The 25,276-nt window shown below is 41.1% G+C and overlaps 2 protein-coding genes across 3 annotated transcripts in view; both read left to right on the plus strand.

The window, feature by feature from the left end:
* Positions 1 to 10,350, plus strand: part of rassf5 (Ras association domain family member 5) — a 47,154-nt gene extending 36,804 nt beyond the window's left edge. The window contains exons 3-6 of one of the 2 annotated variants that reach the window (XM_041783995.1): positions 3,847 to 3,960; positions 6,247 to 6,571; positions 7,208 to 7,323; positions 8,143 to 10,350. In XM_041783995.1, coding sequence (XP_041639929.1) covers positions 3,847 to 3,960; positions 6,247 to 6,571; positions 7,208 to 7,323; positions 8,143 to 8,286 — 699 coding nt within the window. In that variant the 3' untranslated portion in view covers positions 8,287 to 10,350. The remainder of the gene's footprint in view (positions 1 to 3,846; positions 3,961 to 6,246; positions 6,572 to 7,207; positions 7,324 to 8,142) is intronic. The other variant, XM_041783996.1, reaches the window with a different exon arrangement.
* Positions 10,351 to 12,722: 2,372 nt separating this feature from the next.
* Positions 12,723 to 23,022, plus strand: dyrk3 (dual specificity tyrosine phosphorylation regulated kinase 3). The gene is made up of 6 exons (XM_041782615.1): positions 12,723 to 13,613; positions 15,689 to 15,798; positions 19,204 to 19,409; positions 19,501 to 19,804; positions 19,898 to 20,314; positions 20,430 to 23,022. Exons 1-6 carry the CDS (start codon positions 13,571 to 13,573, stop codon positions 21,159 to 21,161), a joined length of 1,812 nt encoding a protein of 603 aa, XP_041638549.1. The 5' UTR covers positions 12,723 to 13,570; the 3' UTR covers positions 21,162 to 23,022.
* The last annotated feature ends 2,254 nt before the right edge of the window (positions 23,023 to 25,276 follow it).

A 25,276-nucleotide genomic window follows, 5' to 3' on the forward strand; every position in this document is an offset into this window, starting at 1 on the left:
TTTTACATTATAGGACAGTGGATAGAGCCAGAAACTGGGGAGAGGGGGAGTGGTGGTGTGCATACAGGAAAGGAAGCAACAGGTTCAAATTTAACCCAAGTCACCACCTTCAGAAGCAACAATTAATGTACACTGTATGCATGGACATAATCTCCAGGCTGCCAGCCCCTCATCTTTATATGTTTTAAATGCATATCAGTGGATCTCAACAGTCTCTACACCACTCTTGGTTTGAGTTTGAAAGCACAACCAAAGTAGTTTTTTATAAAACAGTTATATATATATATATGTACACATATGTATATATGTACATATATAAAGTGGGGGATAGACATGAGGGAAAGGAGCCATAGGCCAGACGTGACCTGGGCCACTCTCATACTTGGGTGCAACCTAACGTCTAGGCTATCTGAGCGCCCCGTATTTTTGTAGAATTATGTGTATCAGTGCAAAATCATTTGATGATCCACATTGAAAATGCTTTTCATATCAAACCTGAAATCGACTTCAGTAATCTCAATCTCTAAATGAGTTGAATTGTTCCAAACTTAAATCAGGATAAATCTGCCTTAAAAAATGAAAAAAAAGACAGCTTTTCTGTCCTCAGTGCTTAATTGCTGCAGGGCACCTCTGGAAAAGAAACCTTGGTCTGTGACTGAACTAAATTTGTGTTACCTTCTGAACAGGGAGAAAAAATCAGAAAAATATATCACAGTACTGGTTTGTTGAAGTTTTTAAAAGAGAATTGTTTGAATGACCCCCTATGAACAGTGTCAAATTTCTTGAAGGTGGGTAGGAGTCCTTTTTCTTTTTTGCTTGGGCCTAAACAATTGTAACAATTACGTTTATGAAGATTCAGTCTATGAACAGCACATTCCATATGAACATAAATTCACAAAGACAAAACACTAATTCACTGTCTGTGGGCATTTTTCTACCATTTGCAAGGTAAAATGTCCTGAACAGGCAGAAACCTCAGACGAAACCAAATCATCAATGAACAGCTGTCTGCCTCCGGTCGTGCACCCTGTCAGACATAAACATAAACCTGGAAACACAACAAATATGCACTCATACAGTATAAACCCATTATCCTAATGCCCATCTTAATGGCAATGATAATAATAAAGGTTAGAATTTAACGTATATTATTTTAATATTAACTTGTTTAATATGAGCTCCAAATTTACTGTGGGAATGGGACTTTTGTTAGCATCTTACAAACTTGTCATCCATTGTCCTTTTCCTTCAAAATGTAAGTTGTTTTAATAATCATTATGGGGTAATTAACTGGCTTCCGATGGTCATAGAAAACAAGATATTCCAGATAAATGACACACACCCTCCTTTCCTTGCTCTGCCTTTCGCTAATAAACAGCTTAAATTTGAGGGAGGAGCAGATGAGCCTCCATACACGCAGTGCAGTGGATGGTATGAAAAGTGAGAGTGCTAAAGAAGATGACAGAAAGGGAGCTGTTAATTCACCATGTTACCACTCTGGTTTTGAGGAGGCGGACTTGGCAAAATAACAATGCAATACAGTGATTTGCAAATTAATTAAGTGTTTGTGGCTGCACCCTGTGGCAGTACAACAAGATTTATGACACACCCTGAGAACCTCATGGACTAACACTGACATGAAGATACTGAATCTTTTACAATGGACTCTTACTCTCATAAACGTCACAGCTGTTGGAATTTTCTTTTTAAATGCTGTGACTGATATGTAGTCCTTTCTGTGGTGCTGTAAAGTCTGTGACGGGTGCCCTCTTCAAATACTTATCTAAACATAGGCTTATAGATAGTATAAATGTTTCATTTTTACCAAGTTTGTTCTGCTAATGCTACTGAATATTGCATGCTCTACCTTAAATCCCTCTTTTGTTCATTTGAACTCTCTTCTCTTTCCCTTTGGCTTGTTAAAGAAATTAGAAGCTTTACTTACATAACACTTTCTTTTATGCAAAAACAAATATCAATAAAAATGAAGCTAAAAAGGTCTTATTAAATCAATAACTCTCTGTTTAATAATCATGATCTCAGTATCAATCAAAATAATTATAAAATAATTCAGAGTTTTTGCTACTCTTAAACATCCTCATTATTTACTAGAGTTTAAACTGTACAGACTCTTTCAGGGTTTACTCTACTCACTTCTGTGTTTTGCCAGTCATTGCCTCCCTGAAGACCTGGCCCACAGGGGCAGTTTGTGTCCCAGGACCGTGTGGAAATCTCAGGGGCGGATATCTCTCCATTGTCCCCTGACCACTCTCACTGGTATGCTGAAAGGGAGGGCAGGGCAATGTTTCTGATACATTTAGAAACTCGCATACAAACACAGGAATTCCTGCAAGTTCTTTTCACTTTGTTGCTTTTGACTGGGAGGAATTTCAGAGACAAATGAACTCCTCCAGACCCCACAGATTGTTCTTGTAACCCTGGTGTTTGAAGCACAGTCTGTTAATCCATCAGATTTTCAGTGCTTGTTTAAATGTATAGTCTCCTCCTATAAGAAGACTATATGGACTGGTAAAGCCGCAGATCCAGGGCTGTAAACTCTTTAAATTTAAATGTGTTTGTGCCCTAATTAAAAGGGTTTTGAATTATTAAATTACAACATGTAGTGACCATAGTAGCTTCATTTGATTTTGCTGCTGTTTCACAGTAGAATGGACACGAGCCATTATAACAGGAGCATCATTTCACAGAGGTAGAGGAGAAGAGACAAAGGCAGCAGTAAAAGAGTCAGCTTACCAAAATGGGAGAAAGAAACCCTGTACTCGCTGTGCCTTTTCACACATGGACTCACAAACACAGACACGCAAATCTGTTGGCATCTTACATCAGCCTTAAAAATGTTAATTGTTACAGTCTTACTAACTCTTCTCTGCTGAATGTCAGCCAGTGAGTGTTGTTTATTAACACTCAAGGTGGCTTAGTCCAGATGTGTGTGCTCACACACAGAAATGCATCTGTGCTGAATGGAAACAGTGACATCATCACACAACCTGAGGAGTCCCCTACAGAAAAGAGGCCTGCCCTGCATTCGCTCTCTCTCCTCATCTCTCTCTCTCTCTCTCTCTCTCTCATTCTCTCGTTGCCCCAGAAAATGCAAACGAACAGGAGAAGGAGGAGGAAAAAAAATCTATTGTGAGATGGAGAGGATGCATCCCACTGTACTATAAATAACCCAGTCAAACTCTGTGTTGCTAAGGCTGGCTCAGCAGCCGCTCTCTTCATCAGTGCTTACCCCTCACTCGTGTCTTCCACTGCCTCCCCCTTTTTTTCTCCCTCTCAAAGCATCTTCTCTATCTTTCTCTCTGTCATTCCTTATCTCTGCACAAGGAAATGAGTAAGAGTGAGGAGGAAGCAGCAGCACTGTCGATATTCTCATGCTTTGATGCTGAATACGTGTTTTTTTTTTTTTTACTCCATTCACAACATTTTCTGTCCCTGTGTCGAGCTGCAGGGTAGTTAAACCACGCTGAGGAGGAGGAGAAGGTGTGTGAGAATCCCTGCCAGCACCCAATCAGTGAAGCAGCTTCTCCTCCTTAAGGTTGACAAAGATAGAGGAAATTCTCACATTTAGACATTAACAAGAGGGAGGCTCCACCAGCCTAAATGCTGTCTTTTCATTTTTTTACACCTGGTATACCTGTAAATCAGTAAGCCCACTTCTTCAAATAATACAGGGTTTCTTAGGAAATCTATTCATAAAATGAGAAGTGAAAAACAGAGAAGGACTTGTATGGGGAGCAGCGCCATCTGCTGGTTAAAATGAAACCCAAGCACTACCAGAACTCTTCATATTTTGATATAAGCCCATTTGACTCTTTTTTCTTTTAGCAGAATGAAGCAAAGGAGGAGGAGGAGCGACGAACAAAGGACCTGTCAGAGGAAGAAGTGCGGACAAGGATAGAAGAATACAATGCTCAAGTGTCTGAAAATGGCATGAAGCTGGTGAGTCCTGAACATTAGTTGTTCATTTAAATGTTATCTATTAATTATAATGTCTAAACAACACTACTTTATAGAACTTCCTCTCTGGGACCACATGAACAATAGAAATAGGAAATGGAGCTGGGATTTATTGTGGTTAGTGATAATTCAAAAGTAGGAACAAAAAGTAGCATATCAGTGTGAAAGGTTTCACTTTAATCATCATTAGAATATAACATGTTTCAACTTTCTAAAGTTTAACATGTTTAGGATATCTATAAGACATGGAGAGGTGAATGTGCAAAAGGAAAAAGAATGCTCCTTGTTGTAACTTCAAATAAATGGTTTATCATTTGAGGAAATACACCTGTTTGCTTTCTTGATGAACTTGAGAAAAAACATTAATACGACATGAATGAGTAGCTGATCGGTACATTTGCGCTGTGATCAGGGAAACCCCCCTGATCCTAAAGGACCCCTCTCATCCACTCCACTACTTTCAGTTGCTGCTGTCAGGCAAACAATGTGAAGTCCCACTGGCCCAGAAAAATTCTTTCTGCAATTAAGGCCGCCTGTAAAGGGGAATTAAGGGGAGATCTTTCCAGGGCCCAGCCAAACTAGGGCCCATAGAGGCCAGCAAAATCATAGTTGTGATAACCTTATTTTATTTTTAACCTGAGTAATGACCACCAAAACAACCAAAAATAGTTTTATTTCTTTATGCTTTGGTACAATATTGCCTTCTTAAACATGTAAACACCTTAACCCGAGTTACCTTTTATTGGCAAAAGATTAGGAAAGTAATGTCAGTCGTTTGCTAGGCCATAATGTGCACAAACATAAGAGTGCCAGAAATTACAGTTGAAGAAAATAATTGAGTAATTGTGAAAAAGACAAAAAGTGGGTAAAATGTGGCAAAAATCCGTTAAAGGTGTTAAATGTGACAGAAAAGGGCAAAAGCAGCAAAAATGGGGGCAAAATATGTTGAAAAAAATAAAAAACAGGAAATTTGATTTAAAGTTTGCAAAGAAAGTTCCAAAAAGTGCAAAAAATGGGGGAAAAGCAGTATGTTGGCAGAAAAGGGAAAAACAAGAAAGAAAAAATAGGATACAAGTTACTTAAGTTTAATTGTTTTAATATTAGTACCCAGTAATAGTTTGACACTTTTTTCAGTTTCAGAATGAGGTAACTGTTTGCCAGGACGCTGGCACCAATGCTACTGATCCAACACTCGTGCATTGAAATCACAGATAAATTACAGTTAGGGAGAGTCTATTCTCTGGGCTTTTAGGGTCCCTGTCCATTCTGTAGGTGACCTGCCCATCCATCCATCTAGCCATCTAGCCATCCATCCATCCTTTCATCAACCCATCCATCCATCCATCCATCATCTCTTCTCTTGTTTTTATATTTGAAGTCTAAAGCTAGCAGTTGTTTAGCATAGCTTTAATTTGAAATAAAGACATTACTGATATGGCTATATATAAATATCAAATATTAAATTATTTGTGTCTAGTATCTATATTTTAATTTATTTTTAAAAATGCAGGACTTTAAACAAATTTCCCCACTGATCCAACACACCATGTAACTACCTCATGACTCCTCCCAGTAGTGTTTATGACATAAATGAGGGTAATTAGGGCACAGATGGCCTAGTGGTCAGAACACACCCACACACAGGCCCAAGTTCAAATCTAGCCTGTGGCTCTTATTCGCATATCATTGTCCATTATCTGTTGTCCTGTCTCTTAAATACAGGCAAAAGAGCCCAAAAAAGTGAAAAATAATAAGTGAGGCTAATAACAGAAGTTAACCGGCCAAAGAAAAAGATTATTGCAGGAGAAAAGGAGGTGAATATAGCTGCAGGATATTATTATCGCATCGTACCATATCCTGAGTTACCCTGTTATTTTCACCCTAATTTAGAATAAATACAGGGGAGAAACAACTTCCTAGGTTCTTACTTTCTCCTTTATTTTTCAGTGTGTTCTTCCTTTTCAAGTTTGTGTTTTATGAATGCAATTGAGACCAAAAATATGGACAAAAACAGCTTAATTTTCTCTACAGTCCTTAGACTTTTATGTAACTAAATCTGTATATTTTGAAAAAGATAACATGTCACCATTGAGAGACATCATTTGTTTCTGTATTTATCTCCATAAAATTTGTCCATATAGTGAAGATGGAAACAAATTCTCTTTGCATCATAGATATGTATTATTAGTCTACTTATGTACTGTGGGGAGAAGGGTCAACAAAGTGCACCTGGTGAGTGCTTTTTTTACCTCTTTGTGTGTTTTACAGGCCTCAGACGGATCGTACACAGGCTTCATAAAAGTCAATCTGAGGCTCAGCCGACCAGTTACAGTCCCAGCTGTGGAGACCGCGGCCTCAGAGGGACCATCCAGGCAGATGAACAACCGCAATCAGGAATTTCAGGATGGGATAGATGGCGGGCAGAGTGAGAAGAGAACGTCCTTCTACTTACCATGTGACTGTGTGAAGCAGCTCCACATCAGCTCTCTGACCACCACCAGAGAGGTGATCCAAGGCCTGCTGAAGAAGTTCATGGTGCTGGATAATCCTCAGAAGTTTGCATTGTACAGGCAGACGCACCGCGATGGACAAGGTCAATCAATCTTTATGTTTTTTAGTGCCAATTCATTGCCAGTGTTGTCTTTAGACACTTTACAAAGAGGGCGGGCATAGATCATGGCCTTTGTTTTAGTGCTGATGACCCAAAATTAAACCACCATAATTTGAGTATTAAGCAGCATTTAAAAAAGTTATAGTGGTATGGAAAAAAAAACTCCTTCTACCAGGCAGTAACCTTAAAACATGTTGAACAGCCATTTGCCAAAGCTGTGTGTGTTCTGTAAAGGGATAGATGGAGATGCAGAAAGAGAGAAGCGCAAGATGTAGAAGGAGATAACAGGGAAGTGCAGAGAAAAAGAGGAGGGGATGAAGGTTGAGAGAAGAGGAAGATACAAGACAGACAATGCAGACAAAGAAAAAGTGGGAGAGAAAAGGGAGATGCAGAAAAGGGGAAGAGGGAGGTGTTCATTATAGGCTTATTTTCTCAGATATGGCTAAAATATCCATAGGAATGGCAGCATTTTGTGCAGGATGAGCAGTAACAGCCATGATTGATAGAAGAATGAACATTACATTTTCTAATCCTTGCAAACTAATATGTAAAAAAAAAGTGTTTTTAAGTAAGGGGTGTAACATAACCTTTGTTCTTTATGAAATGTTCCTCCTTTAGATCTGTTCCAGAAGCTTCCTCTGTGTGAGCGTCCTCTTCTGCTGAGGTTGATAGCAGGGCCTGATCCCGAGCAGCTCAGCTTTGTTCTCAAGGAAAATGAGACTGGAGAGGTGGAGGTGAGAAAGCACACACTTTTTTGGTATTCAGTTTGCTTGAACCCTTAGAGGTCCACAGGCCATTTTGTCAATACTTGTCTTTTGACATAATAAAACACCCAGAAAATGTTTACCATGCTCATATTTTATATAATTTTTTCAGCACAACCTGATCTTTATGAAATGAAAACTATCTTTTACTGTAACTTATTGTATTAGGTATTGGACCTCCAGAAACACACAAAAAATAATATAATATATAATAAAAATCAATATCATATCAAAATATGATGAAGTTGTCTTTTCAAGAGTTAGAAATTTTAGAAAATGTTGTAAACTTACACCTAAAATTAGTAAAATCGTATATGTCAAGCTAAAAATGAATATTTTTGCACAGAATGGTATGTATCAATGGCAATTTTGTTCAAATACACGGACAACAACATTGCCCCGTTTGCACTGCAAGACTGTGAGAGATTCCCAACACTGCAAATTAAACGAAATTAAATTAAAAGATTCATAAGTAAGCCAAAAATTAAGCTAAAAGGATAAAAATACAATTTTATAAATAAGTCCATTTTTCAGTTTTAACTGCCCCACTGTAAAATATTTTATTAGTACATTTACAAGGAGAAATAAATAACATGAAAAAATGCCGAAATGTTTAAGTTTAAGGGGTCAGTTCTATCTTTTTAAACCTAATATATATCAGACTTGAGTTGCATAAGCTGCTGGGGTAGTTACCTTTACTGATAGATATTTCAAAAGGACAAGTTCCTAAAACTAACTTTTTCAGTGGTCTGATATTAACTTTCTCTTATTTTTCCTTTCTTCTAATAGTGGCATGCCTTTTCTGTCCCCGAGCTACAAAACTTCCTGGTAATCCTGGAGAAAGAGGAGGCGGAGCGTGTGCGGGCAGTGGAGCAAAAATACGCCATTTACCGACAAAAACTACAACAGGCCCTACAACAACATGATCCCTGACCCCGCCCCCTCTCTGCACCTGTTACCTTACAACCTTAGCCCAGGGAGAGACTGACCCTTTTAACGCTGACCACATCAACACCCTCCATCTGTTCAGAGGCTGGAGCTGGATTCAGATCCACAAATACACACCCAAACATACAGTACATCCACACATGTATACCCTTTCTCAGGACGACCCCCCCCTTAGACTCCCACCGTTCATACATCCACTTCCTGAGGAGAAGCGAAAGCAACATGAAAACCACAGGGTGTGTGGTCTGCTTGCTGATTGGACAAGTGTTTTCATTGCCAAGGACACACACAGGACGATCACCACGAGATCTGAAACTTGAAATCTCATTAGGGGATTGATAAGAACCACTAGTGTTTTTAAAGATTCCCTCTCCTTCTGCTACTGCTGCTGCTACTGCAAGTGTTACTTATGCATGAGTCTCTCAGCTCATCCCCCTGCACATAGTGAGAATTACAACAGAAGGCATGTTTCAATTTTTTCAACATCTCTTGGGGATGGAAGGACAATCATACTATTATTTTTCTTAGATTTGATGTACCATTTTTATGCTGGAACAGAAGACACAAGAAGGAGTGATCTAGGATCAGGGTTATGCTTTGAAGAATCTGTGGGACAAGAAAATGAGATATAGTCTTTGATTTTTATTTTCTCAGGGAGAATGCGTTTAAAGAGAAAACCATAAAATGGAAAGAAATCAATTTCACCAAATTCACCAAACTATTTAGAAGATTTTGTCCAAAATCAGCCTTTTTATTTTTTCCTATTTCCTACTTTTATTGCAGAGGGAAAATGATGGTGCAAATATACTATCAGGTGCTTCACTGATAGAAAGTTTCCCCGCTTAAACACAAATCTATCCTTAAATCTTACTGGTTATTTAATTTGCCCGCCACCCAAAAAAATGGAACCTTGCATGATCTGCACCGCCTGAGCGAGGTGATCCACACAACATTTTAAAAACGATCCTCATGCTGTTATTGTGCATAGGTTGCATTTGAATGTAAGAAGATTTTTACACCAAAGCATAGAGGGACAAATCTTTTGATGGGATTTTAAAGGGAAGAGAGGCATATGGAGGGATTGTCTAATTAAAGGTGGTGTATGTAAAAATTCAACCAGCTTTTGTTTTTTGCACATTTAGATGCAGGTGACTGAATGGCCCAAGACTCTAGGGCTGGACATGCATTTCTGCTTCTTGTTTCTTTAATCTTCCCACCTTCCATCCCCTTTATGAAATAAAAAATATATAAAATTCATATTAATGGCTAAGATGTACCAATGACGTGTTTGCAATGCATATGTATTATGTAGACACTGGAAAAAGAGTGACAAGGTTTAACTTTGTTTTTATTATGGTGAATATTCTTTTGTTTTCATTCCTATTGGTTGGTGTGTGTGATCGTGTGGCCTGTGTATGTGCGTGTATGTGCTAATCTAGGGCAGTAAGGACAGTGTGAATAGTTTTTTTCTAATGAGTGTCTGTCTGTGATCAGCACTCCCTCTTTGGGCCTTGCTTATTTAGTAAGAACACATATTAAAACCACTAGTTAGAAGATACTGTATCATACAAATTGAGTACTGATAAATGAGGCCCATTGTCCATAAGCACATACTCCTCCTCGGTAAATCCAATGTGCACATTTTTTCAATCACCACCACCCAAAGCCTGAGCCATTCCTGCTGGCAGTGCCTTTTGTTTCATGTGCCCCGCTGTTTGTCCGTCAGGTGTGTTTGAGCACACAGGTGCCTGAGTGGATGGATGAATGGGTGCTTTTGCATGTGTGCAAATCTGTGTGTATATATTTAATTTTTATGTTTTCTCCCTTTACACACATGTCCTTCCAGCCATCCCTGTGTGAGAGAGTGAGAGTGCGTGGTGTGTGTTATTTATTTCATGGTCCAGCTCATCCATATGATCTGATGTGGAAGATGATGAGACTTGATGCTTTTTATTTGCAATTTGTTTTGATTTATTCAAAGAATTGTGTATAAATATAAGAGTAGAACTGTACAGAATATTAAAATGAAATAAAAAGGTCATCCCTTTACTGAAATGTTTTCATTTCCTCATGTTTGTGGCTTCAGCGTGGGTTTACTGACTGTCAAAGAGCAGAAAAACAATACTTATGGAGTCTTCTTTTTAAGTTGTTTCATAATGAGGTACGTCTCTGTCTTTAAGTTTGAAATTTTGAAGGCCTTTATCACATCATGCCTAATTCTTTTCAAACCAGGGAGTGTCTTTATCTTTAACAGAGCAGTCTTGACTAGTGCGGATTACAAAAAGAGGTGATCCTTTTTGGTTTCACTTTTCCATGTGGCTATTTGGCAAATGTTAGAAAGGATGTAGATGTAATGTAGACTGCAAATGTAAGATTTAGTTGTATTAAATACTATTGTTATAGGTTTAGTTGTCTAGACTTGACCTGGCATGTCTGGGCAACGTGCAATGCCTAAAACCAACAGCAGGTGGCAATACTATATTTAGGCTGTAACCTATGCTCTCAACGTGCAGAGAGTAAGCTGTATGTACCTCATGCAGACTTCTTTGTGTCATGTATGTTTTTTAATATGCTTGAAACAATACATTTATTTTATCTTTATTTTTTTGTTCCTTAACCCATAACTTTCCCTTCTAAGGTAAATTCTCTTTTGAAATGGCATTCAAAAAGACCAATAAACAGGCAGGTGTCAGTGTCTGTCACAGGCCAGGAGACCAAAAACAGCCAGAACCCAGCCCCCATTAACACCTATAGGTAGCTGTGCACCTGGTCCCATCTCTTACTGTGCTTGTAAAGTCACTGGTTGTGATTAAACTTAAACCTTAAACCACTCTGAAAAGAAAGTGCAATAAGCAGATCAGTTTAAAGATATTGTCACCCTCTCTATACACCACCATCTAAGAATAATCAGCACAGCCAAGCTGGCCTTAAGGGTCGGCTGCTGCCCAGGGGGTCCACCCGAAACTGTGTCAGTATGCTTATTTATGGCAACAAATATAGACAGACCCCTCTTCTCACCTCTGAGAAAGAGCTAAGATTAGCATCACCCTCTGCCCAGTATGTATCACTGTCTGAATTTAGCCCTCCTCATGCCTGCCCGGTCTCCCTCTGTCTGTCCTCCAGCCTGCCCTGAGCTATATCTGTCCCCTTGCTTATATCTGCAGACCCTCTCCAGTTTCAGGCCACCTTTCAGCCTTCATGGTTTGCAAAGTGAATGACCACCAGCACTATGTGAGCTTGAGGATCTGAATGCTTATTAGCTTATGGGCTTCAGCTGGTCATTTGTTTCATTATTTATGCATTCATTGCTTACCCATGTGCTTTTAAAAAAGGAGAGTAAATGACATTAAAATGCACTTCACCACAAGAGACATTTATTTATTGTAACCTAACTAAAAATCAAGAAGGCTAAGAAACCAAGTGACTTTTCTATTAAAAAAAAAGAAAAAAAAAGAAAAGAAAAAAAAGGTGAATAAAATTCAAGTTTGTGAACTTGCCAGATCAGTTGAAAAAAAAATAAGTTAAAAGATCCAGTTGTACTTGGCTGACCATATAAACTGAAAATAATTTTCAAAGGCTTTGTGAAACATAATTAATAAGAATAGCAATTTATGTTATTTTAGGGCTGTCAAGATTAATCAAGTCAATTGAGATCAATTAAGGTCCACAATTAGTGCACAATTTTTTTTTTTAAATCACAATCAGTCACATCATTTATTGTCCCCACTCTTTGGTCTCTCTGCAGCTACAGTGATGTTAAATAAGTTCACTACTGCTCCTAAATGTCTGATTTCACTTTAAAAACCTCACAGACAGCTCAGTGGACAAGTCAGAAGTCACCTGCAACTTGTGTTATCAAACATTTACCTTGTTATTGTCCTATTATTTCCTTTTCAATTCATAACAAGTTCCTTTTTCTATAGTTAGATTCATATCAAAACTTAATCTCTGATCTACCTATAAGAGCAGGTCTGTATTCAAATGGGACACTATTTACATTTATTGAAACAGCTGAAAAAAAAATCTAAAATGACAGTTCAAACTGCATAATAGTAGAATCTTAAAATGTGATTAAAAAAGGGTGGGATTAATTGCAATTAACCACAGAAAGTCTGAGATAACTATGTAACTTTGATTTCTCTGTGCTCTTAATTTTCATAATGTTATGGATAAAGTCCTTTTAAATACAGATTAACACCATCCTGGATTGAGTAATTTGTCATAGCTATTTCAAATAACCTTTGGTGGCTAAAGAGCCAGAAAGACTTTTCACATCAGAAATTCGTTGACTACTTTTTAAATTTGGTGATTTTCAGTGCTAGTCAATACTTCCACCATGCAGTGTCTCATTTGGCCACTGTGTGGCGCCCCTCTGCCTGTTGTGTCTGTGCACGCTAAGCACCGCCCGGCTCCCTCCCCCCTAAGTGCTGCTGACTCCAGGCTCAGTGAAGACGCCCTTAGCAACAACACACAGCTGCGTCGAATAAGATACTCGGACCACAGAGGAGAAGGATTAAACACCGCCGCTTTGTTGCACTGAGTACAGGTGAAGCTTTTTCTGCGAAGGAGCTTTGTTTGCGCCGGAAACATGGGACTTGAACAAAGCTAGCGAGTTAGCCTATCTGGGCTAACCACCCCCGGAGAAGAGCGAAGCAGCCCCAAGCTGTCCCGAAGGAGGACACAATCCTGGGGGTTCAACGAGTGCTAGCATTGCTAACTACAAAGTCGGCTCTCAGGGACTAAGCACGGGAATGGTGCTCTGGATAAATTCACTGCACCGACAGAGAAAGGCGAGGGACACACGGGTCAGACCACCAACCTGTAATATTTGGACTCAAACTATTTTTAAAAGAGGGAGCGGCTCACGGTCGGGCGAGTGTTTTTGTGGCTGTGCAAGCTAGCTGGCTAGCTAGCTGAGGGAAACGACCCCCCACCGCCTGCTCAGGTTTTTCAAACAGCAGCCAAGGCTAATGTTAGCCAGGGCGAGTGAGAGAGCTGCACGCTGAATACACACAACTGTCTGGTTTTATCAAAAAAGGATAAATCACTGTTAAGTAAAGAGAAGCGCTAGCTAACCACAAGGAGAAAAACTTTGGTTTTGGTTTCTGGTTTTACCGAAATTCCATCTTCAGAGTTGTCGGACTGAACTTGTTTTTAATTTCGAAAAGTTTTAAATGCTTTTAGATAAGTTTGCTACGTGACTTTGTTTGTTTTCAATTTTTGAGGATTTTTTCACTTCGGATGCTGGCATCAAATATTAATCGCAATCATGATGATAATAAGCAGAAAACCAGAGGGCCCAATAGCAACAGGTAACTAAAAGTGTTGCAAACCTCTGTCTCTTCTTTGTTTCTTTAATGCAGTCATAATGTTTTTGGTGTATTTTGGTTTAAGTGCGTAGTCAGGGTTAAAGTGAAAAATGCCAACATGGCAGCCAGGCTAGTTTTCGAGGCATTGGTTTCATCCTCTTTCAACTGGTGGCATTTCCATAAATATCGTGTGTCTAAAATGTCTTTGACAAAGTCTTTCTCGGGTTGAATGTCACGTCGTGTCAGCCTGTGGACAGAAAATGGACAGATGTAGCTGCTTGGTTATTTCCCAAGATGCGGGTTGTAAACATGTTTTGTTTTGGTTTTAAAGTCCTTATCAATCACGAGTCTTGAGACTGTTCTCAAGAAAAAAAAGCAGGAAGCTCTGCTCTGTTTTTATGTCTATCTGTTAAGCATTTATTGTCTTATCACAGCCTGATAAGCCTCAATGTTTGTGCCAGGGAGTCTTCAAACTGCTGTTTATTCCATGATGTCATTGTTTTATAGTTTTGTGTATTTGCTCTAACTTCATCTCTGTTTTCACTTGTGTGTTGGTAAAATTAGTTTGATTTAAATACACATGTACAATAGGATTAAATGCATGGCCCTCAGTCATATGTTCCCTCTGCTGTACATTGGACTCACTGTAAGGGGACACTTTGTTCAGTATACCAGGAAGAGGAGGACAAAAAGTGGGTCTTTACTACACTCCCACTCACACGTTTTATGCCACATGATCAACTGTATTTCTGTTTGCTTGAACCTTGTCCTCTGCCCTTTGCTATGCAAAGGGGGGGGTTATCACAGTGTGGAGAGCTTTATGCCAGCAGGACATTTAGCCTTGATGTTTGGTTACGCTGAAGTTTGGGCTCTGTTTAATTTTCTGCCTGGGGAAGTTTGCTTGTACAACATTAATCAGATGCAGTACAGAGAGTGCAGAGCCCCCACTGAGTGACTAGAAGTTTGCAGCCAGACGACTAATGGGGTCTGTGCTTGCTAATATTGTGTGAGTGGAGACCTAATGCCTGTGTTTGCTGTGCTGTGCAGGTCTAATGCATCAGTATCCAGGCAGCAGGTCTAATCTGTCCCGGAGCTGCTCTGTTGACGAGCTGGGGACAAGGGCTCTGACGCACCTGCACATGGTTACACCATTCTCAAGGGCTGCTACAGTTCTAAGCTCTGTACTAATGAGCTATCCCAACACAATAGCTCTGTAAATGGCTTACGTTAACAGGCTACTACTCAGCCGCATTTCAGTCATTAATACAAGAGACCCACTTCTATGAACCGGCGACCTGTGGGTACGTTAAACGACTGTTGAGCTGAACAGCCGGCTGATGGAGGTTTGTCATTTGAGTAGCAGCCTTTCTCTTTCAGTCCCACATGCTCTGGTCCCCCCTACTCCTCTGCTATCATCTCGGTTTTAGGTGTGTGTGGCTTGATGCCATGGAGGTGAGCACCCACACACACACTTGGCACTATAAAATGACAAGCACCCACATCCGTCCACATGGGCTCTATTTCTGAGCACACCTGGTGTGTGCACTAAATGACCAGGGCAGAGTGGACAGATGGATAGACGGAAAGATGCTGTCGTCACAGAGGCATCTGTTACCCCTATTAGGCCAATAATACCACTTGCAGCGCTAGCGATCTGGGACCCTAAGCCCTATCTAAGCTGGTCAGGTTGGAGAGCTAGCCATGAATGCAAAGTCTTGGACACAATAGCTATAATTTATGCCTCTGCTTAAAAAAACATTTCATGGGAGTACAGCTGCGGAGTACTTGTATTTTGATGCTGTCCTGCTATAGTTTGTTTTGTGGATTTGCTTGACCATGCTAATTACGTTGAACATAGTCATCAGGACATCTGGGCTGATTGATGAAATAATCAATGGGACCTGGTACCAGGTTGGAACAAATAAAGGGATTGTCTGCCCCTGCATGAAGATTAAGTAGCATCCAGTGGACATTCCCTCCTGACGTCATCCTCTGCCTCTGTCCCTGGACACATCAGTGTTGCATTTTTGATGATTCCACAGTTTCACTGATTTATCTGTTCATCTCCTCTCCTTCAGCACGCCATGGAGACGGTCTGTATGACTCTTACATGAGGACGGACCACATCCTGAAAGACGAAGCAGATACAAACAGTCCGTCTGGGCTGCCCCCTATGCCCAAACACACAGTAAGTATTCACACACACACACATGCACAGAGTCAGTAAAGCTGTATTTCCTGTGCTGAAGCACGCTCTGTCTCCAGACATCCTGTTCCTCAGAGATATCCCACACTCAGCCTGTTCCCATTCATCCCCATCGTACCTTTCTTTTACTCCTTTGGTTTGGCTTTGCAGGTTTGGAGGCTTATCTCTTGTCTTATCTCCAACCTCTGTAAAACAGTCCTTTTGTTTATAACCCTCTATAAGAGCGACACGTGATCATGTGAGTAATATTGACCGATGGCCTAAGGGGCTATGAGGATGTGACTTCCAGCTCCTGACTGTAAAGCCATTTTATGTCGCCAGTTAGCACAAGTACAATGATCGGACAGAGATAAACTGCTTTTTGGCCTCTTGCAGTTTGCACATGGAAAAACTGTGAATTTCACTGATTGCAGTATGTAAATTAAGTGATTTCTAGGAATTTGACATGCTGTGTAGTCTTCATTTATTACTGTCCACGTCTGCAGAGACAAGAGGCTTGCCAGAAGAACCTTTCAGAAACAATTTTAGAAATGCAGGTCTCCATGAAGGTATATTTATAGAAAAAACAGTAACTCTGGATGACAGAACAGATTTCTTTGGTTTTAGCAGACTGACCCATATATAATTGTATGGTTGTGTTTGTTGTTGATGGTTAGCCAGAAAGAAAAAGCTTAATATAGGCTTTAAGATTAAGAAATATTTTAACATGTTAAGGAGTTAAAATCGACTTCTTAACACTTTAAAAATCCCGTTGTAGTTCTTGTGGGGTACCTTTCCGCTGGGTTGCCTCTTTGAAAAACGCCTTTGGCAGAAAATGCACATGCACAGACAATGCCACTCCACATCCTCCCACACATATACAGGAAAAAGACTGGTTTGATATATTCTAAAGATTTATTGGGCTTGAAAATGTGACCCACAAACAAAATCACCAATCAACATTCCCCTCTCTCCACTCCCCTTCTTCTATCCTGTGTAATCCACCATCACACAGAGGTTAGGCCTAGTTTTCTATTCTAGTCCTGCCTCTTTCCCTTTGTATTTTGTGTCACGCTCACAGAGGTAATATCCTCTGTTGAACGTGACAGACAGTAGCTTGCCCCAGTTCAGCTTGTCATAAAGTGCGAGCACATTTGCCTTGTGCTCTACTAAAGTGATAAACTGGGTGTCCCTGTTCTTTTTAGTGGAAGGGACAAACTAATAAAATAAATCACAGCAGCATTTTTTCTCTGTCACGATATAACCTTAATGAGTGAGGGAGGGGGCTGCTTTGCCCAAACTGCAAACATCAATTTTTTTGTTGTCTGCGACCCAGCTTTAATCTCTGAATGACCATGATTTGCTGATGTGTGCAAGTGGCAAAGGTCTACATGTGTTGCCTTGTGCAACTCTGTCAATGTGTGTTCCAAGCAAGGAGGAAAGCATACTTATGTGTTTCTCTGAACGCAAAGAGATTAGCTCTTCTCCATCTGTTGCACTACACAGATTTGCACCCAGAGGACTCTGCCCTCAGTATCACTTGGTGGTAAAAGATATTCACGTTCACATTGTAGTCACTGGTTACTTCTCTAATTGCTTTCCCCTGCCCTGTCAATCAGTAATCAATCACAGTTGGTGCTCCCTATGTAGAAAGCTTTGATTTTTATGAGCCTCTGTGGGTGAAGGGGCTCAATCAATGACATTCACTGTTTGTAGTGCAGCTTTGGTACAACAGCTGCACGGGACCCTGGGTCAGCAGTAGGGCTCCTCTAACAAGTTAAGACTATATGGTTACATGTATGGAAGCCTATCCTGCATTCCTGCTCTATTTTAGGATTCCCAACTTATAACGCAAACACACTCTGAGCAGAGTCCTCTTTCAGTGGAACATGTCAACACCCACTTTTGATACACTTTTCCTTGTTGTGTTGTCTTTATCAGCTGACCTGCTCAGCTGTGAGTCAACACTGTGAACAGGGTCAAAAGAAAACATTAGATCTAAAAGTCCTCCTTGCTCACATGGGTAAAACCACACTGCCTGTAAATTGTTCATGTAAAAAGACAGTAAATAGGCCTCCTCTGCTCTGTCTGTTTATAGCTGAGTTTATGTCAGTGTGTCTTATCAACAGCAGCACTGCCTGTATAGTTTAAGAGCATAATCTTACTTTAATGACTGTCATTTCCCTTGTGCTGATTATTCTGAGAAAGGTTCTTACCACTCATAAGTGAGAGAAAAGAGGAAGAGACAGAGATGAAGGAGGAATGAATTGCTGGGGTTGCTGAATTGAAACTGTCCTCTGGCCGCCGAGACTCAGGAGCTCTTATGAAACTCACCAAGGCTAAAATAGGTTACCTAATTGTGTAGGCAAATATGTAGAAAAATTTGCACCAAGTGTGCAGTGATTAGTCTGTGCAGGTACATATCAGGATATAATCCCTGTTCTGTGTGTTACGTTTGTGCTAATCTTCATTTGACAGAGACCAGCCACTGCTATCAGTTGTATTTAACCCCATTTGAAATGATCCTAGTCTTTCTAATGATGTTAAAAAACAGTGACAAAAACCTTCATTACTACTGCTTGACTCAACACCCAGATCCATTACTGAAATGATGAGGTTTTGTGACACCTATTACCTAAATGATAAAAGGTACCAAACAAAAAAGAAGGTTGCAATGTAGGTCATTTTGCATACGTTATGGTTGGGGGTGAGCCTTCTGTTATCTGTATTTCCAGTTAAACTGGTCTACCCGCTGCTTTCTGCATTACTGCAATGTCCTGCTGCTTAGAAATCTGAAGTCAGTTCTGAACAAAGAAAAAACATGTGCTGCATCTGATAACTAGTTAACTTTCTGCTCTTTATCATGTAATTAATTCCAAGATCTTCTTAAGTGTTTTCCAGGATAAATGCCCAAAGAGTTCCCTTACATATTTCCAAATTTGTGCCACTTCTTTACTTTACTTACCAAAAAATTACCCCAAAAATTTCATACCTGTATACAACCTGATTCATCTTTCTCTTGTGCCTTCAATCAACCTTCAAAAAGATTTGGAGACCAGCTCCTCCAGACAAAAGGTCTTGTAGCTGATTCAAGGCTGCAGGAGCAACATACCTGAAACCCCTTTTACCTGTTTCAAGATGCACTGTGGGAACAGATCGTAAAAGTATATTTTTTGACTGAATCACAGAGGGAAGACTAACTTCCAGCACTGAATATTAATCGCACAACTATGATAGAAACATATTTATTAAAAGCTCAAAAAGAAGGATATGCAAATGATTTAGCTGAGGAGCTGATGAAAACCAACATGCACACCCTGTTCTTACTAATGCATGAAGATTTTACTGAATGGGTTTTCTAAAAGTTTTCTTTGTGTCTCTTCTTCTGTGTCTCTTCTTCTTTAACAGGTTGTCAGTAACAAGGCAGTAATGAGGGATCAGGTAACTGTGCGAGGCAGCCAGCTGAAGGTCAAGTACCTATATGAAGACTCCACCAACAACCGAAAGATCAATGCCATAACAACAGCAACAACTCAGAACAGCGGGACCACTGATCAGACGCCCAGTAAACCCGCCCCCGTCTCCAGCCTGTCCAAGGAGCACAGTGTAGACAGGTGAGATGGACAAAGTCAGTTAAAGAACATCATATTAAGAGTCTGAAAGAACAATTTTTCACCATGTTTCTGTCCTCTTTGTTTCCCACAGCACTGAATCCAGTAAAGGCTCCAGTGAATCCTCAGGCCCACATGGAGTCAGTAACGGAGGGAATGGCGGGAAGCTGTGTGGCCCTCTCAGTCCTGACCAGGCACTCAGGTTGTATCGTTCTCAGCTGACCACCCTGGAGCACACAGAAATCCACTCCTATCCTGACGTCTACTTTGTGGGACCCAATGCCAAGAAGAGGCCTGCTGTCGTCGGGGGCAGCAATAACTGCGGCTATGATGATGAGCAGGGGGGATACATTCATGTCCCTCATGACCATCTGGCGTATCGCTACGAGTTCCTGAAGGTCAGACACTTGGCTAGTGATATTGTGAAGTTTTTCCAAGCTTGTCTTCTGTAGCTCACCCAGTTTTATTCTCCCTCTCTTTGCTCTCTTTAGATTATTGGTAAAGGGAGCTTCGGACAGGTGGCCAAGGTATATGACCACAAGCTACAGCAGCATCTGGCTCTAAAAATGGTGCGTAATGAGAAGCGATTCCACCGACAGGCACAGGAGGAGATCCGCATCCTAGAGCATCTGCGAAAGCAGGATCGTAATGGCACCATGAATGTCGTGCACATGCTTGAAAACTTCACCTTCCGAAACCACATCTGTATGACTTTTGAGCTTCTGAGCATGAACCTGTACGAGCTCATCAAGCGCAACAAGTTCCAGGGCTTCAGCTTGCCACTGGTCAGAAAGTTTGCACACTCCATCCTTCAGTGCCTGGAGGCCCTGAACCGGCACAGAATTATCCACTGTGACCTCAAGCCTGAGAACATCCTGCTCAAACAGCAGGGACGCAGTGGCATTAAGGTAAAGCACGTAGCACATTTGAGAGAAATCTGTGAAAAGTGATGAAGCTCTATGTAACAAGCTTTTTATATATGATGATGACTCTTTAAATTCTGTTCTCTGCTTTTCCTCTCAGGTGATTGACTTCGGCTCCAGTTGTTTTGAGCACCAGCGGGTCTACACCTACATCCAGTCTCGTTTCTATCGGGCCCCAGAGGTGATCCTTGGTTCACGTTATGGCCTTCCCATTGACATGTGGAGCTTCGGCTGCATCCTGGCTGAGCTGCTGACTGGCTACCCTCTGTTCCCTGGTGAGGATGAGGGTGATCAGCTGGCCTGTGTCATGGAGCTTCTTGGCATGCCTCCTCAGAAGGTTCTGGAGCAGGCCAAGAGGGCAAAGAACTTCATCAACTCCAAGGGCCATCCGCGCTACTGCGGTGCCAACACACTGCCCACGGGGGCCACTGTGCTGACGGGGTCTCGCTCCCGTCGCGGCAAGATGAGAGGTCCTCCAGGCAGCAAGGAGTGGAGCGCTGCGCTCAAGGGCTGCGAGGACCCCACCTTTACTGACTTCATTAAGAAGTGTTTGGACTGGGACCCCTCGTCTCGTCTCACACCCAGCCAGGCCCTCAGACACCCATGGCTGTACAGGCGCCTACCAAAGCCCCTACCTGGGACTGATAAGAGCCAAGGGGCCACAGTGAAACGGCTCCCAGAGCACCACAGTACCTCTTTCCCCTCTATCCTGGCCAAAGGGGGGCCGGGTCTAGGCACCACAGTGGCCAACAACAAACTGAGGAGCAACATGATGGGAAATTCTGAGGAGGCCATACCTCTGCGCACGGTCCTACCCAAACTTGTCTCTTAGAAAGAGGGAGAGAGAGACCTTTGAACTCCTCTCTTCTTCCACTTCCTCCTCCTCTGCACTCCTCAGGAGGAGTCAGCGCACAGGAGGAAGTGGAGCCTAGGTTTTAAATCTTGTTTGGTTGTTCTTTTATTTGTTTTCTACTGCGAGGTGTCGACACCCCCAGTTCCTGGTTTTTAATATTAGCTGAACAGAGAAAAAGAGAGAGACAATAAATGAAACAATCTAAAAAAAGTTTTTATACAGAGGATTTCCTTGAGCGGCTGTGGAGTTTCTGTATACAGCCATTGATACATTTGGTTTAGATAATGCTTTTCAAAACTTTCTTGTGTGAGTGGACAGCTTGATAAATGAGCAATGGTTTCTAACCTGCATTTGTTCTCACGTGTTTTAATAACACACACAAGCACACCTGCACTGTCACTTGCCTCACTTGACACTCTTTCTTAGGATGCTAACCTTCTTTTGGAGGCGTTTTTATGAGTGAAACTTGAAAAGGGCTACAGAGATTACTTTTATCAAGTCAGATAAAGCTTGCAAAGATTTTTCAGCCAACATAATTTAATACAAGAATCATGCTTTAGTTTTTTGGCCCTGCACGCACTGACACACTTGTTCCTCATATATACAGCAGAAATACCCTAACACAGGGATAGGCATTATGTAGTGAATTAGGACACTTTTAAGCAATAAGGTTCTACTTCTTTGTCTTTTTTAACTGCACCTGTTTTCTCTCTTTCCTAAACCCCTGGTGCTTGCATGTCAGCTCAATATGTGACGTTCATGTGTGTGCTTTAGCTTTCTGGTGCTGCTGTTGGAGACATCTAGAGGCAGCAGAACAGCCTATTTACAGCCTCCCAGTCCACCCAGCTCCACTGTTTGAGTGTAAAGGCCGGTGGTAGCACCACTTGAGCTGTCACTAAGGTGTCAACGTCACACTCAGTACTTTAGAGCCTGGACATGTCAATATGGAGCAAGCAATTGTGCACACACATGGGTTTGAAAGGTTTTTTTTTTGGAAGTTTAACTTTGTTTGTCACCTGCTCATGCCCCGTTTTGGCTGCTGTGAGTGTCCAATAATCCTAGATGAAGAACGGGAAGATTTAAGTGACAGGGAAAAAAAGGGCTCATAATGAGCCATGTTGAGTCGACAGGATGGGCCAGTGACAAAGGAGTTTTTTTTACGGTACTGAAGGAAGTGTTTCTCAGGGAGACATACTTGATACATCCCTAAATCTTCTATTAACTGTGTTCCACTTACTTTCCTGACAGTGGATGAACATGCATGCAGTTCTGTCCACGAACAGCGAGAGAATGCATGTACGAGTTCTCCTGCAAAGGGGGTCTGCATGCTCCACAATCTGACCTAGATTCTCTCTCCTCCCCCACCATCTCTTTCTCTCTCTCGTTCTTCTAACTCTCGTCTCATGTAGGGCAGGGAACCTCTTAATCTCACACATATAAAGTGAATTATGGTGCTGTCCATAGCCTACAAACCCACACAGTCTCACAGTCAGGTGCACGTTGTAAGGACCACACCGCTCAAAGAGTTCTTTCTGTCGTCCCTCGAAGTGAAAGTGTCAGGGATTTCTACTCTGTCTCCATTTTTTATAGAAGTGGTTTCTAATGCTACACAGTCCAGAATATCAGAGGATGTAAAATGCAAAAAAGAGGAGAAAGAGAAAGTTGTGTACTGTCAAGTTGTACTAGTGGTGTGCGTTATTAGGAGGGTGTTTGGTGTTCCAGCATGAAATCACAACCTGTTATCAGACCGAGTGACTATGAGAAGAGAAACTGTACAGTAACCAAATGAAGTTGTGATAGTTTCTTTTTCTAAAGAAAATAAAATGATTATCAACTGAAAGTGTGGCACTTTGGGTTGTTTTCTGCTTCCAAACCTGATATTTTACTGACAAAAACATGCAAGCTTAACAGTTGAAGTAGATTCCACCAGAGAGAAGCAAAATTCCTTTGCTTACGTCAAACTCATTCAGAATGTTTGGCCCACAGAGAGCTCGATAAGAGAATAATAAAAATTGCAGGGTATCTCTATGCTCTTCTCCTGTAACCAGCAGTTACAAGGTTGTTTTTGCAATTTGACACCGGAGGCCTGTGTTATGAAACAAAAGTGTGTCTCCAGACGGCCCTTGGTTCAGTCGCTGTGGTGAATCACCATAAAGTGAATTGAATTTCAGTCTGCGATTAGATTACAGATTCAGCGAACACTGGGACACTGATGAGTCAGTGGCCTGTGACACAACTTCAAGGCAGTGTGTGATACTGACACTGCCTTGTGATCGTGCCTTTAGAAGTCGTGAAAAATCGAGTAGACTGAAGAAAGCATGCAACATAGAAGTGAGGATTTGACATTACCAGGTCAGACTATACCTATACAGTCATGGACACAGTTCTTACTTTACTTACAGCAGTTCAAGATGGTGCAACATGAGATATTTATTGGTAATGATACTTAAACTTGCAAAGGTGTCACAGCAGTAGAAACAGCTGATAGAATCAATAATGTATACGGGTTTGTTTACTAGGAGCTAATGAACAGTTCTCTATTATTGTTAATTCATATCTCCTGCTGTAAAACAGCTCTGTTGGGTGTGTACTGTCATCACTACAGTTGCAGGTGTTCAGCATTGCCATCCTAGGAATGAGCCAGACACCTGTTCGGACAAAAGTTCAACCGTAAATTTTGGATGTGCTTCTTTCTACCAAAATCAAGTGTCATTAATGTTTTTCCATTTTATAATTTAAATGTCAGCCTGTTGAAAGTACTTTGACACCAAATCACAATATGCTGCTTCTTTGCTCCAGCTCATCATATCACCATCTCTATCCCATCTATATGCATAACAGAACAGATGCACATCTAGATGAGAACATTTACAGAAATCTGAGAAAAGAGTCGACTCTCAGGTAATGGCGACAGTAGAGTGCTCATCTCCTCTACACTGATGATTCATGGATGTTTACACACATAGGATGGTGCCTCCAGGGGAGAAAAAGTCAGGTACACACGTAACAGGAGCAAGAACCGGTTGATCAACATCATCCACAGAAGAAGGCATGAGCCAGAAAGAGAGACAGGGGAGGTGGTGATAGGTGTGTGGGTGGCTGTGTATTTGCTGGGGAATTTGTCCCAGGTGTTGTGTGACACATGATCATAAAAGTATGAGGGAAGATTTTAAGTAAAATGACGCAGGTATCATTTGTCATCAGACTGGGCGTGGCTCATTCTTTCCTTTACCATGTTTATTTATATTTAATAACACTGAACAAACAAATAAGCTGGCATATGAGAAGAAACAATTATCCCGTTCTTTGAGCTTAACAGAATTTAAGTTTGAAAGTACTGGTTTGGCTTTTATTTTGGTATATTAATCCATTTTCAGACCATGCAGCTGTAACAATTGCTCCTAGGCTGATGATATGGTATAAAACAATTCCATTTAATACAATAAAACCTTATATGATACTATACTATGTGATATAATGCAATACAATCTGATATAATCTAATACAATATGATACAGTCCATTGCAGTACAGTGTAATTCTAATCAGTTAAATACTAATGTGCTTATACAACACATAACTATATGTTACAATACATTAGGATGTGATACAATAAATGATATGGCTGAAAACCATATATTATATTGTGACTACAGTAATTTCTGTTCTGATACTTGTTGTCCATTCATCATCACCAAACATCTTCTGCTTATTGGGATCTGGGCTGTGGTGGTAGCAGGCCGAGCAAGTCAACCCAGACATCCTTTCCCCATCCACACATTCCAGCTCCTTCTTTGAAATCCTGAGGCATTCCCAGACCGGACAGGATATACAATCCCTCCAGCGCGTTCTGGGTCTTCCCCGAGGGCTCCTCCCAGCTGGACGTGCCCGGAAGACCTCCAAAAGAGAGATGCCTAGGAGGCATCCTGGGCAGATACCTGAACCACCTCACTCGACTCCTTTGAATGTGAAGGAGCAGCAGCTCTACTCCTAGTTCTTCGGATGTCTGAACTTCTCACCCTATCTCTAAGGCCGAGCCCTACCACCCTCTGGAAAAGACACATTTCGCCTACTTGTATCTGTGATCTTATTTCT

This window comes from Cheilinus undulatus, linkage group 3 (genome assembly GCF_018320785.1).
Source record: "Cheilinus undulatus linkage group 3, ASM1832078v1, whole genome shotgun sequence".
Classification (NCBI taxonomy): Eukaryota; Metazoa; Chordata; class Actinopteri; order Labriformes; family Labridae; genus Cheilinus; species Cheilinus undulatus.